Consider the following 15,265-nt stretch of genomic DNA (forward strand, 5'->3'; position numbering starts at 1 on the left):
TACCATGAAGGCACCAGGAAAGTACCGTATTTATCGGCGTATAACACGCGCCGGCGTATAACACGCACCCCAAGTTTAGGAGAGCATTTTAAGGAAAAAAGCTTTTAGGAGGGAAGTTTAAGGAAAAAAAAAAACTTACATTTAAATGCCCATCAATGCAGCCTCATCAGTGTTCATCTGTAGCCTTGTCCATCATTGCAGAATGATCAGTGTCTATTTTCAGCCTTGCCCATTGTCATAAGCAGCTTTGCCCTTAGTCATATGCAGTCTTGCCCAGTGCAGCCTTGCCCAGTGCAGCCTTGCCCAGTGCAGCCTTGCCCAGTGCAGTCTTGCCATGTACAGCCTTGCCCAGTGCAGCCTTACCCAGTGCAGCCTTGCCCAGTGCAGCCTTACCCAGTGCAGCCTTACCCAGTGCAGCCTTGCCCAGTGCAGCCTTACCCAGTGCAGCCTTACCCAGTGCAGCTTTGCCCAGTGCAGCCTTGCCCAGTGCAGCCTTGCCCAGTGCAGTCTTGCCATGTACAGCCTTGCCCAGTGAAGCCTTGCCCAATGTAGCCTTGCCCAATGTAGCCTTACCCAATGTAGCCTTACCCAGTGCAGCCTTGCCCAATGCAGCCATGCCCAGTGCAGCCTTGCGCTGTTCGCGCCATTTAAATCTGCCGCCGATTGACAGAGCCTGTGTACTCGGCTCGTCACACTGCCCCGCCTCCCTGCTGAGGATGAGAAGCGAGCGCTTCCGAAAAAGACCGAGCCGAGTATACTGTGTACTCGGCTCGGCTCCGATCGCAGTCCCGCCCAGTCCTGCCATTGGACGGAGTGTTATGTCCATCAAAGGAGCTGGGCGGGACTGCGAGCCGAGCCGAGTACAGTATACTCGGCTCGGCCTTTTTCGGAAGCGCTCGCTTCTCATCCTCAGCAGGGAGGCGGGGCGGCGTGACTGCGAGTGGAGCCGAGCACTCAGCTCGGTCTTTTTCGGCGGCGCTCGTTTTTTTCCGTCGGCGCTCGTTTTTTTCCGTCGGCGCTCGGTTTTTTCGCAGCGCTCGTGGCTTTTTTGGCACACAGAGAGTGGGGATCGGCGTATAACACGCACCCACGATCTTCCCCTGATTTTAAGGGGAAAAAAGTGCGTGTTATACGCCGATAAATACGGTAACTTAAAACTAAAAAATATAAAAAAGGGATTTGTCTAAGACATGCCAATCAGCCTAATTAAGCTGCAGCTGGGAAATCCGTTGCATGAAAAGAACACACATAAAAAATTTGAAACAATTTTATTGGTCCAAAAAAAAAACACAAAAAAACAAACAAACACAGGACTTGGAAAAGAAGCAAGGAAAGCAAAATACACACATGTATGTTAATTTGAGACACTAACAGAATATGTTTGAGGTTTGACCCTTCTGCAGTGTAAATTAACAGGAGTTAAAAGGAGTGCACCCACAAATGGACATCTATTAAGGATTAAAACAACATTAGGCACAACATCTTGAGAAAGAATTTTGAAAATAAGGCAGCACAGACAGTTAAATCAAAGTGAACAACGTAAAAACAACAAAAATTGCCAACATAAAAAATTTCATGGTAAAATAACCACCACCCAAAAAAAAAACCCAACAAACCAAAGTAACAAATAAATTGCATAAAAACACATCTGTTTTGCAACAACATAATAAACAAAATACAAATAGAAAATACATGTGTTAGAAACTCGATAAGGACACCCAAATGTACTCTCTTGCCGCTCACCCCCACACAATCTTTGCTCTTTTTCAGGGCAAAGTAAAGAATGCTATCTGCAAGCTTTATATAACATAGGTTTGTGTGCTAATGAGGCAATTGCAAACACATGGACAGTCCATGAAACACACTAAGGCCTCTTTCTCACGGGGCGGATCAGTGATGATCCGCCCCGTGAACATCCGCTGGCTCAGCGGGGATCGCTCCGCCGATCCCCGCTGAGCAGGAAGATGACAGGTGCATCTATTATTCGGATGAAAAACGGACAGACATTCATCCTTATGGAGCGTCGGATGTCAGCGGTGACATGTCCGCTGACATCCGACCCCGCTCCGATCCGAAAAGTGTAACGGAGGAAAAACCTACTTTTCCATCCGTTTTCGGATCGGATCGGGTGACGACGGACACTACGGTCCGTCGTCATCCGATCCCCCCCATAGGGGAGAGCGGACATGTCACCGCTGACATCCGATGCTCCATAAGGATGAATGTCTGTCCGTTTTTCATCCGAAAATGGAAGGATGAAAAACGGACATACGGATCGTCCATGTGAAAGAGGCCAAAATGCAAGTTCACCCAATGTAGAGACTGAACTTCAAAGTGGGTACACCTGTTAAGGATTTCCTTAAATTACTAACCCAAAAAACACACTCTGAGCATGCCCAGAAACATCCAAGTAATGTTCACACACAAAAAGCACCACCAAAAAAAAGCCAAAGTCCCTGAGCATGCCCAGAACAACCCAAATGCAGCTAGCACAAAATAAGCCACTCCCCTGTCCAAAATTAAGCACATCATCCAGCATGCACCAAAATTACAGATGGGACAAAACACCCCCCAGTCCAGGGGGGCAAATAAAGAGCCTAACGTGCAAAAGTTATACATCAAAACCATTGCAGTCTAAGGGAACTGACTTGGCAATTTTACTAGTCCCCACTTGGCTGGCTTATCTTCTAGTTATTGGCCTTAAAATGAGTATGGGGCCCAGGTACCACCCTAAGGGACATATATCAATGTCACCAATTGGACAACCCCAAAAACAAAACAAGGAGAAATGCCTTTAAATATGCCAAATTGCTTAAGGGCCAGATCACACTATAGAAACGCAGTCCGGATGCGTTCCAGGTGCTTTTCTGCATGCACGTTTTTGATGCGTTCCAGTGCGTTTTTGGTGCGTTTTTGATGCAGTCCAGTGCTTGTTTCCCCCCTCTTCTTCTTAAGCTTAAATAAGGACAAGTGTGTTGCAGTGCGTTTTTGGTGCATTTAGGTGCGTTCCAGTGCGTTTTTGATGCATTTTACAGCGTTCCAGTACAGTCCAGTGCATAAAAGAATCCGGCATGTTCTACATTTTTTTTCTGGAACTGGAAACGCACTGGAACTGCAAGCACTGGTGTGAACTATGCCATTGAAAACCATATAACCTACTTTCCGTGCGTTTTTGATGCAGAAAAAAAACACACTGGACTGCATGTGGTGTGAACTGGCCCTTAAGGAAAAAAGTTATATAAAAATACTCGCGGCTATAATGAAATGTCGGTCCGGCAATACACATAAAAGTTCATTGATAAAAACAGCATTAAGAAAAAAAACAAAATTAAGAACAAAAAAATGTGTGGGCTTCCCCCGAAATTCCATACCAGGCCCTTCAGGTCTGGTATGGATATTAAGGGGAACCCTGCGCCAAAATAAAACAAAAAATGGCGCGGGGTCCCCCTTAAAATCCATACCAGGCCCTTCAGGTCTGGTATGGATTTTAAGGGGAACCCCGCACCAAAATTAAAAAAAAAAAAAATGGCGTGGGGGTCCCCCTCAAAATCCTTACCAGGCCCTTCAGGTCTGGCATGGATTTTAAGGGGAATCCTGTGCCAAAATTTTTTAAAAAATGGCGTGGGGTCCCCCTAAAATTCCATACAAGACCCTTATCCGAGCATGCAAACTTGGCAGGCCGCAGGAAAAGAGGGGGGGACGAGAAAGCACCCCCCCTCCTGAACCGTACCAGGCCACATGCCCTCAACATTGGGAGGGTGCTTTGGGGTCCCCCCAAAGCACCTTGTCCCCATGTTGATGAGGACAAGGGCCTCATCCCCACAACCCTTGTCCGGTGGTTGTGGGGGTCTGCGGGTGGGGGGCTTATCGGAATCTGGAAGCCCCCTTTAACAAGGGGGCCCCCAGATCCCGGCCCCCCCCTACCATTTCACAAAAAAGTGTCAAAAGTGTTAAAAATTTCCGATCCTCTGCTTCTTGCTCCGGTGTTCTCGTTCGGCATCTTCCTCCGTGGCGTCTTCTTCCCTTCTTCTCCTCGGGCCGCTCCGCATCCATGGACGCTTCTCGTCTTCTGACGGTTCTTAAATAATGGAGGGCGGGGCCACCCGGTGACCCCGCCCCCTCTGACGCACAGGGACTTCCGAGGCTTTCCCCGTGACAGAGGAGGCGGACAGGGAAGTCCACGTGCGTCAGAGGGGGCGGGTTTCCGGGTGGCCCCACCCTCCGTTATGTAAGAACCGTCAGAAGACTAGAAGCGTCACACAGCGGGAGCCTCCCATGGATGCGGAGAAGCCCGAGAAGAAGAAGGGAAGAAGAAACCGAAGGAAGATAGAAGAAAGAGGATAGAAGATAGAAGAAAGAAGTTAGAAGACAGAAGAATGAAGAAGCATTTAAAGGAATTGTCAAAAACGGTCTCTTGTCATTTTTAAAATTTTTGGCACTTTTTTGTGAAATACCCTTACCATTTCACAAGGGGGGAGGGCCGGGATCTGGGGGTCCCCTTGTTAAAGGGGGCTTCCAGATTCCGATAAGCCCCCCGCCCGTAGACCCCCACAACCACCGGGAAAGGGATGTGGGGATGAGGCCCTTGTCCTCATCAAGATAGGGACAAGGTGCTTTGCGGGGGACCCCCAAGCACTCTCCCAATGTTGAGGGCATGTGGCCTGGTACGGTTCAGGAGGGGGGGGCGCTCTCTCTCCCCCCTCTTTTCCTGTGGCCTGCCAGATTGCATGCTCGAATAAGGGTCTGGTATGGATTTTTAGGGGGAGCCCACGCCATTTTTTTTTTTTAATTTTGGCGTGGGGTTCCCCTTAATATCCATACCAGACCTGAAGGACCTGGTATAGTTAATTTCGGGGGAACCCCACGCATTTTTTTTTCTGAATTTTGTTTTTTTTCTTAATGCTGTTTTTATCAATTAACTTTTATGTGTTTTGCCGGATCGACATTTCATTATAGCCGCGAAGTGAACCAGCGTAAAAAAAAAAGTCTAGAGGTGCGCTTGTTCAACCTATGCAAATGCATTTACGTTGCTTGACATTTACTAAGATTTTGCCAGTGCACTGAACCAAAGCATTTGAACAAGCGCAAATGCCGTTTGAGTGCCGTTTGATGCACAGTGTATAAATTCACCTCCCGCAGCTCTAAATGTATTTGCCGGCGCTGCCGGCTTGTCAGAAACAGACACTTTCTCATTCTATTTTGGCCAGATTTGTTACTTGGACAGTTAGTACTACACTTCCCCACATCACTCCACATCACCCCCATAATATTGGCACTTCCAGCTTTAAATTTTAAGTTAAAGATGCCATGTGCCAGGTCTTTAGTGGCGTACCAATCACCTCTTCCCGTGCACCGGGAAGAGAATAGTAAATGGGGGATCGCACTGTGTTACTGGCACAAATGCTTTGTAAATACGAAAATGTCATTTGCGCATCGGCGTACACCGCAAGTCATGGCGCAAATGCTTCGAAAATCAGCCTCAGTGTCAGATTGTATAGTATTATTTTGTATACAAAGTTTGATGCATAATGTCAGTATAGACAATACTTTGATTCTGTTAGGTTCGAAGGTATGTATTAAAGTTAGTTTGGTGTGTTCTATTAACCTCATTTAATAACTAGTGTTGTGTGAACAGTTCAAGCCAAGCATAAGTTCGGAAAACAAGTGTTTGAAAACAAGTTGGCCAGAAAACCTAATCAGGAACTCATATATGCAGACATCTTGTTAGGGCATAAGCAAGGCTGCAAATTTTTGGTTGATGTGGTTTACGAGGGACCGAATTTTGTGGAGCCGATTATATCCAGGGTCACCCAGAGGGCGACAGAGTTCATTGTCCCTGAAGTGCATAAACCGCAATATTTGCTCCTATCTAAACCTGGCAATGGCAGCAGAGAACGCGGGCATATGATGAGTTAGGTCAGTGGACCAATATGACCAACTCATTCTTTTTAGTAATGTCCATGTTGAGGGATAGGCCCAGAAAGTTTTAAATTTGGAAACCTTGATAGGTTTCCATGCAAATTGTCTGGCAAAGGTCAAATTTGGGTTTGTGGTGATATATTGATTGGCATATAAATTGCTTTGGTCCGCAATAGATCCGTACAGGTCTTTTGTGAAAAACATAAATAAAAGAAAAAAAACGCGCTGAAAAATAATATAAACACTTAAAGCTGCACGAATAAAACACCAATACCTGTGTACAGTAAAAATAAAAGAGATAAAGATGGCTACGCATCGTAAGCCATCACTCAGTCCGCCCCATGATTTGCACGGGTGTTTGCTATTTTTATGCCGGCTTTTTTATATTGTATTCACGGAGCTCACTTGTTGTGACTCCATTGTTTTAACTAGCAATAAATTCCAAAACTTTATTACACCATCGGAGCCCCTCTTTTGTTTTTTATCCACCTCCCTTTGGGACAAGTGTGCTTGTCACTCCCCCCCCCCCCAGGTGGATGAGTTGGTAGAAGCCAAGCTGGAGACGCACACTGTATGAGCTGGATCCGGACATCATCCATCCACAGTCCCTGCAGAGGGCAAAGTCTGCCTGCGTGTGAGACCTCGCCAGAGAGGAGGTCCATCATTGAGGGTAAGGGTCCACCTTTTAATACTGTGGGACTATATGAGAGCTCTTATCCTCATTTCCCTCCCTCTCCATATATATGTGCATTGTCTGACTGGTCGGAAGGTGGATGCTTCCTCCTGCTTCTGTGAAGTAACTGTTTATGTATGGGACTCCCTCTCCTACTGTTCATCATAAGAATTTTCGCTCCTTGGAGTATTTCATCTAAGGACTGTTCCTTATCCATTTGGGTTGTGAAAACTTTTCTTGAAATGTTATGACACTTTTTAAGCATATTTTTTTCACAGCTTTTTATTATTTATTAATTATCAATATTTTTTGATGCACATTTCTGATTTTCTTACAGGGATTTAGATTATGTATTTTTTACACAGATTATGTTCATTATGAGCGCACGTTTGTTTTCTCTTTTGTGAAAAACAGCTAAAAAAAACCAAGGGGTGTTAAATCTGCTATTTCCACCTGAATTGGCCAGTGAATGGGGGAAGTACGGGCGCTTCAGAATTTGTAGGCTGTCAATCAGGATTTGCAAGCGCATTAGGAAGGGCACTATGGGCTCTACAGGCGTGTTTTGAATTTTTGGTGGCTGCGGGGCACTACTTGCGCTAGCCACTGCTCAAGCTTGAATGGCACTTATGGGACTCGCCACGTCACCAAGTGTTACTGCAGTGCTGGTTTGTCTACGACCAGGATATACTAGGCTCCAGTGCTCGCCAGGTCACCAGAAGGTTAACGGCACTAGTACCAACACTCTGCTGCATACGAGAATCATGTGATTGTAGCACCTCAGCAACAGGGGAACGGGGTCGGGTATGCCTGACCTTAGCAGGGACCTCTACTCCATTGTCAGAGCTATCTGTCAGGGTGCTGCTTCTCTCTACAGGTTTGAATACTGAGCCTGATTCTGACAGTGAGGACTGCCCATCGCTCTCATCTGACATACAAAGTATCCTGTAGTCCTCTTCACTAGTGTACCTTTCATTTGACATTTTGGTCAATAAATTTATAGGTACCTATAAATCTACAGGTAAAAAGAATCTGGTTGTCAAGGACTGTTTGAATCGCTACAAAAAAATTGAACTGCTAGTACTAGCAGATATCAGGCCTGACTGCTAACGCTGCTGTTTTGTGTACTGTGTATCGGAAGTGACAGTGATCCTCTGACACTACACATTCTTGGGGTGGCGGAGGGGCTAAACGCAGTTGCTGGCTGGTGTCAGGGCTAGAGTAGTGTTTGCTTTGTACTTTCAGAGGAGGTAAATTTAGGCAGGCCTATGCTGTGAGCTAGGCCTGTTTGTTTTGACCTGGGCGCAGGGGAGAGGTTTAGTGTAGCAACAGGTGACTGACATGTGCTTCAGCTCTTGGGTGCCTCCTCTGGTTTTCAGAAGGTTCTGGAAAAGAGGCAGGGCAGAGAGTTGGAGTGACATGGGGTGTATGTGGGAGCCCTGACCAATCCCCAACTAGGATTGGCAGGGGGCAGGCGTCCTATATATACCTATGGTCAGCCTGCTGTGGGAGTAGTTGTCGGGTGGAAGAACTGAATGATGGAGTGCTAGACTGTCGTGGTCTGAGTGAACCCCTTTTCTGGGGGGGACTCAGGCCTGGAGCTTGGAAGCTGGGAGGGAGCCTCTCTCTACACGGTCATTGAGAGGTGTCCTGGAACAGGAGCAGGAAGAGGACAGTTGGGAGCACTGCCAGAAAAGTCATTCAGGAGGGATCCATGCCGGGGTCGGTGAGTAAGAAGCACAGTGTGAAGCTCTGGGAGAGACATGCCAGGATTTGGATGTGGAGCCAGAGGGAGAGACTGTGGTGTTGTTTTGGAGTCAAGTAGTTGCAGCCACGAGGGCTGGCAGGATTTGCAATAGACGTTATTAGGGTATGGGATGGTCTCGAACATCGGGTGTTCGCCTGTTCGCCGAATAGTGAACAATTTGGGGTGTTCGCGGCAAATTCGAAAGCCGCAGAGCACCCTTTAAAAGTCTATGGGAGGAATCAAAAGTGCTAATTTTAAAGGCTTATATGCATGGTATTGTCTTAAAAAGTGTTTGGGGACCCGGGCCCTGCCCCAGGGGACATGTATCAATGCAAAAAAAAGTTTTAAAAATGCCCGTTTTTCGGGAGCAGTGATTTTTAATAATGCTTAAAGTGAAACAATAAAAGTGAAATATTCCTTTAAATTTCGTACCTGGGGGGTGTCTATAGTATGCCTGTAAAGTGGCGCATGTTTCCTGTGTTTAGAACAGTCTGAGAGCAAAATGACATTTCTAAAGGAAAAAAAGTCATTTAAAACTACTTGCGGCTATAATGAATTGTCAGTCCCGGCAATACAGATAAAATAAGTCATTGAAAAAAACGGCATGGGATCCCCCCAGTCCATTACCAGTCCCTTTGGGTTTGGTATGAATATTAAGGGGAACCAAAATTTAAAAAAAAAAAAAAATTGCGTGGGGGTCACACCAAATTCCATACCAGGCCCTTCAGGTCTGGTATGGATATTAAGGGGAACCCCGCGCCAAAATTTTTAAAAAAATGGTGTGGGGATCCCCCTCAAAATCCATACCAGACCCTTCTGATTTTAATAATGCTTAAAGTGAAACAATTAACAAAAGTGTAATATTCCTAAATTTCGTACCTGGGGGTGTCTATAGTATGCCTGTAAAGTGGTGCATGTTTCCCGTGTTTACAACAGTCCGAAAGCAAAATTACATTTCTAAAGGAAAAAAAGTAATTTAAAAGTACTTGCGGCTATAATGAATTGTCGTTTTTAATTGTCGGTCCCGACTCCCGGCAATACACATAAAAGTTCATTGATAAAAACTCAGTTACGTAACCCAGGTGGCCCCGCCCCCTCTGACGCTACGGGGAAGCCATAGGGATGTCCCCGTGTGTCAGGGGGGCGGGGTCACCCGGTGACATCTTGTGGCCCCGCCCTCAGTTACAAAAGAGCTGTCACCTGAGAGCAGCCGGTCATTACGGCGGGTGCCTCCCATGGAGGCAGATTGTAGGCGACGTGCGGTTTTTTTTTTTTTTTCGGTCCATCGGAGCGCGAGAAGAAGAAGAAGAAGAAGAGACTCTGTGGGACAGTTTTATTTTTTAATTTTTTTAATAAAGGACTTGTCCCAAGGCGTGTATTGTGTTTTTTTTTACCATTTTCACACATTTGTTGTGAAATGGTAGGGGTACATTTGTACCCCATTACTATTTCACACAGGGGGGGCCAGGATCTGGGGGTCCCCTTGTTAAAGGGGCCTTCCAGATTCCGATAAGCCCCCCGCCTGCAGACCCCCACAACCACCGGCCAAGGGTTGTGGGGATGAGGCCCTATCCTCATCCTCTGATAAGGGTCTGGTATGGATTTTTTGGGGGGACCCCATGCCATTTTTTAAACAAATTTTGGCGCGGGGTTCCCCTTAAAATCCATACCAGACCGAAGGGTCTGGTATGGATTTTGAGGGGGTCCCCCACGCCATTTTTAAAAAAAAATTTTGCGCGGGTTCCCCTTAATATCAATATTAAGGGTATGGAATTAATGAACTTTTATGTGTATTGCTGGGAGTCGGGACCGACAATTCATTATAGCCGCAAGTACTTTTAAATGACTTTTTTTCCTTTAGAAATGTAATTTTGCTCTCGGACTGTTGTAAACACGGGAAACATGCGCCACTTTACAGGCATACTATAGACACCCCCCAGGTACGAAATTTAAAGGAATATTACACTTTTATTGTTTCACTTTAAGCATTATTAAAATCACTACTCCTGAAAAACTGACCTTTTTTAAACTTTTTTTTGCATTGATACATGTCCACTGGGGCAAGACCCGGGTCCCCAAACACTTTTTAAGACAATACCATGCATATAAGCCTTTAAAATTAGCACTTTTGATTTTTCATGTTCGTGTCCCATAGACTTTAACGGTGTTCGCGTGTTCGAACAAATTTTTTGCCTGTTCGCATGTTCTGGTGCAAACCGAACTAGGGGGTGTTCGGCCTATCCCTAGCTGGGATCAGTAGTCCATCAAGTGTCAGCACATTTATTCTTCTCTACTAAAATGGTTGCTACCTCAAAGGGGGCTGCAGACCTCTGCCTGTAATGGGCTATTAGGAAAATGTTAGGACTTATTCAGAGTGAGGCCTAGCCATGTGCTAATGGAGACAGGAACTTAGATTTGGACAGTGAAGTGAAGCAAGTGATCTCAAGTAGTGTGCTGGAGGAGACATGCAGAGGAAGAGGCTGTCAAATCTAGACTCAACTAACATTGATTTAATTAGGAAGTATTCATTATCTGGGCATCCCATGTCCCTTTTCCCCATCCAAGTTTAATCCCTTAATAAAAACAACAAAAACAAGCAAGAGGCTGTTCATTGTCTGGTAAAGTAGACACAAGGAGGGTATAGCTTAAGTGGACTTTTAGGGCACTAACATAATTTGTAGAAAAAACGTATTGTAATAAACACAATAGTCACGATAAAAACAAAGTATATTGTAATGGTTGCAATTACTGTGTACAAAGTACAAAATCACCACAACAATTGACTGTAAAGTTCTCGTAATTCACCCGACACATTTCAGAGTATCTATGTCTCCTTCATATATATATATATATATATATATATATATATATATATATAGTGGAGATATCATAGGCAAAACATTCCAATAAAGCTATTAAAAACAAAGAATATGAGCGGAACTGTGTCCAAGAATTTGCCCGTTTGGAGTAGCTGGTCTTCACAGCATGTATTGATATACCAACAAATGAGAATTGAGTACAGCCGGGCTAGCATAAGAGGCATTGGACAGTTGACAACACTGAAGCCAAGGGAGGGCGTAGCCCTGCACTCAGTGGGAACAGATAATTGTTGAAAGGTTAGTATACACTATGTAGTTGATGTCAAGTGGTATACGAAAGGCAGCCGCGCGGAGACACAACCTGGCATCCCGACCCTGAGAATAAAATGTATTTTATTGGGATTTTTTGTGATAGATCAATACAAAGTGGCACATAATTATGAAGTGGAAGGAAAATGATAAATGGGGTTTAACATTTATTACAAATAAATATGGGAAAAGTGTGGCATGCATTTGTATTCAGCCCCCTTTACTCTGATACCCCTAACTAAAATCTAGTGGAACCAATTGCCTTCAGAAGTCACCTAATTAGTAAACAGATTCCACCTGTGTGTAATTTAAACTCACTATAATTACAGCTGTTCTGTGAAGCCCTCAGAGATTTGTTGGAGAACCTTAGTGATCAAACAGCCTCATGAATGCCAAGGAACACACCTGACAGGTCAGGGCTAAAGTTGTGTAGAAGTTTAAAGCAAAGTTAGGTTATAAAACAAAATATCCCAAGCTTTGAAAATCTCATGGAGCACTGTTCAATCTATCATCCGAAAATGGAAACAGTATGGCACAACTTCAAACCTACTAAGACATGGCTGTCCACCTAAACTAACAGGCCGGGTGAGGAGAACATTAATCAGAGAAGCAGCCAAGAGGCCCATGGTAACTCTGGAGGAGCTGCAGAGATCCACAGCTCAGGTGGGAGGATCTGTCCACAGGACAACCATTAGTCATGTACTCCACACATCTGGTCTTTATGGAAGAGTGGCAAGAAGATAGCCATTGTTAAAAGAAGGCCATAAGAAATTTGCAGTTTGCGAGAAGCCATGTGGGGGACACAGCAAACATGTAGAAAAAGGTGCTCTGGTCACATGAGACCAAAATGTAACTTTTTTGCCTAAAAGCAAAACGCTATGTGCTGCGGAAAACTAACACTGCACACTACCCTGAACAGATCATCACCACCGTGAAACGTTGTGGCGGCAGCATCATGTTGTGGGGATGCTTTTCTTCAGCAGGGACAGGCAAGCTGGTCAGAGTTGATGAGAAGATGGATGGAGCCAAATACAGGGCAATCTTCGAGGAAAACATGTTAGAGTCTGCAAAAGACTTGAGACTGGGGCGGAGGTTCATCTTCCAGCAGGAAAACAATCCTAAACATACAGCCAGAGCTACAATGGAATGGTTTAGATCAAAGCATATTCATGTATTAGAATGGCCCAGTTAAAGTCTAGACTTAAATCCAATGGAAGCTAGTGTCAATCATCTTTCACCCCCCCTAAACTGAATGAATGCACACCAAATACATATTTGATGTTCAATAAAGATTTATTGAGCTGTAAAAAAGATTTTTGATATTTATAATTTAATATGAATTGCACTGCAACTATTTTCTTTAACCACTTCAGATCCGGGCCATTGCCAAATGACGACAACAGCGCGGATCTACATTACCGGGACGACGTCGTCCCGTGCACGAGCGGCCTGATCAGCGAGTCTGAGACTCGCCTGATCACAGATCAGAGTAAGGGGTTGGTCCCGACCCCTTACCACATGATCAGCTGTCAGCCAATGACAGCTGATCATGTGATATAAACAGAGCCGGTAATCAGCTATTTTTCCTCCTTGCGCTGACAGCATGAGGAAAAAAACTCGATCACCGGCGGCTGTGATTGGGACCATCAGTCCCGTTCACGGCGATCATGTGCCCCAACAGCAATAGGCAGCAGTGCCGCCTACCAGTGCCCACAGTGCCTTCCATCAGTGCCATCTATCAGTGCCACCCATCAGTTCCCACAGTGCTACCCATCAGCACCCACAGTGCCACTCATCAGCGCCCACAGTGCCACCCATCAGCGCCCACATCAGTGCAACAGTGCTGCACATCAGTGCCACCTATCAGTGCCCATAAGTGTCACCTACCAGTGCAGCCCATCAGTGCCGCCCATCAGTGCCCCCCATCAGTGGTACCTATCAGTGCCCATCCGTGCCACCCATCCGCGCCCATCAGTGGCCATCAGTGCCGCCTTATCTGTCCCCATCAGTACTGCCTTATCTGTCCCCATCAGTGCCGCCTTAATGGTGCCTATCCATGCCCATCAGTGCAGCCTATCAGTGCCTACCAGTGCCGCCTCATCAGCGCATATCAATGAAGGAGAAAAATGACCTGTTTGCAAAATTTTATATCAAACTATGAAACCTAATTTTTTTTTTTTTTCAAAATGTTCTATCTTTTTTTGTTTGTTTAGCAAAAAATAAAAATCCCAGCTGTGATTAAATACCACCAAAAGAAAGCTCTATTTGTGGGGAAAAAAATGATAAAAATGTCATTTGGGTACAGTGTTGTATGACCGCGCAATTGTCATTCAAAGTGTGACAGCGCTGAGAGCTGAAAATTGGTCTGGGCAGGAGGGGTGTTTAAGTGCCCAGTAAGCAAGTGGTTAAGCATGGTATTTGCACATCACCAATCAGGGCTGGCCAGACACAGACTTATGCCCCGTACACACGGTCGGACTGTGTTCGGACATTCTGACAACAAAATCCTAGGATTTTTTCCGACGGATGTTGGCTCAAACTTGTCTTGCATACACACGGTCACACAAAGTTGTCGGAAAATCCGATCGTTTTAAACGCGGTGACGTAAAACATGTACGTCGGGACTATAAACGGGGCAGTGGCCAATAGCTTTCATCTCTTTATTTATTCTGAGCATGCGTGGCACTTTGTCCGTCGGATTTGTGTACACACGATTGGAATTTCCGACAACGGATTTTGTTGTCGGAAAATTTTATCTTCTGCTCTCCAACTTTGTGTGTCGGAAAATCCGATGGAAAATGTCCGATGGAGCCCACACACGGTCGGAATTTCCGACAACACGCTCCGATCGGACATTTTCCATCGGAAAATCCGACCGTGTGCACGGGGCATTACACTCTAGAGAGCATACATCAGCAGAGTAATAGAAACCCCTCCCAAAGAACTTTCCCTGCAGATGCCAAAGAACTGGGAAAGATCATGTGACCACACAGCAATGCAGCAGGAATAAAGTACTTTGAGGATTAAAAAATAAAAAATTACAGTGACATGATATTTATGATCTGTGTTATTATTATTCCCTCAATTGACCTGAGCTCAGCTCATGAAGAGGGAGCACACAAATGGGACCATCCAGCATTGTTAAAATTAATTCCACTGGATTCCAATCAATAAGAAGATATACTGTATTTGTGCTGTGAAAGAGTTGAAATGTAATGGACCCAAGCTAGCTTGTTAGTTCAGTTTTGTACTATGACACTATGAAACTTCTAGTTTGCTGTATATGTGCATGCATGAATAATATATTTAGTCTTATTTTGTTTTAATATACAGGGGCCAGCTGAAACTGATATTAGAAGTGCAGCTTCTGAGAAGTGGAAAGTTTTGAAGCTATTAGTCTTTGCTGTTCTAATCTGTGGTAAGATTGAATAACAAGCTGTGATCAAGGTGTTTCATATTTGTTCTAAGCAGATAGATAGATTTTTTTTAGCTTTTCCATTGCTTATGTCGATGCTTTACACTTTGTTTTCTAATACAAAGTAATGTAGAATTTCCAATTTTCAATTCCCACATTGTCATAAATATTTCAATAATTCAATTAAGAACAATTTCATAGAGCCAGGGCCGGTGCCAGCATAAGGCAGCATAGGCAGCTGCCTTAGGACGCCAGGCCGGGGAAGGGGGGTGGGGGGGGGTACGGTAAAATTCTTATCTCCAACCACTTGCTGGGGATTCCGATTTTTATGTCTTCTGTGCCCCCCAGCAGGCAAACTAAAACTTTAATGCTGTTCCCGGTAGAAG

At 45.0% G+C, this 15,265-nt stretch overlaps 1 protein-coding gene across 5 annotated transcripts in view; it reads left to right on the top strand.

The window, feature by feature from the left end:
• The window catches only part of LOC141103337 (P-selectin-like), a 402,914-nt gene that overhangs the window by 90,324 nt on the left and 297,325 nt on the right, over positions 1 to 15,265 (top strand). For 4 of the 5 annotated variants that reach the window (XM_073592835.1, XM_073592838.1, XM_073592836.1 and 1 more), the window contains exon 2: positions 14,798 to 14,882. The exons of the other annotated variant lie outside the window; for it this stretch is intronic. In XM_073592835.1, coding sequence (XP_073448936.1) covers positions 14,798 to 14,882 — 85 coding nt within the window. The remainder of the gene's footprint in view (positions 1 to 14,797; positions 14,883 to 15,265) is intronic. 5 annotated transcript variants of the gene reach the window in all.

This window comes from Aquarana catesbeiana, linkage group LG07 (genome assembly GCF_042186555.1).
Source record: "Aquarana catesbeiana isolate 2022-GZ linkage group LG07, ASM4218655v1, whole genome shotgun sequence".
NCBI classification, from domain to species: domain Eukaryota; kingdom Metazoa; phylum Chordata; class Amphibia; order Anura; family Ranidae; genus Aquarana; species Aquarana catesbeiana.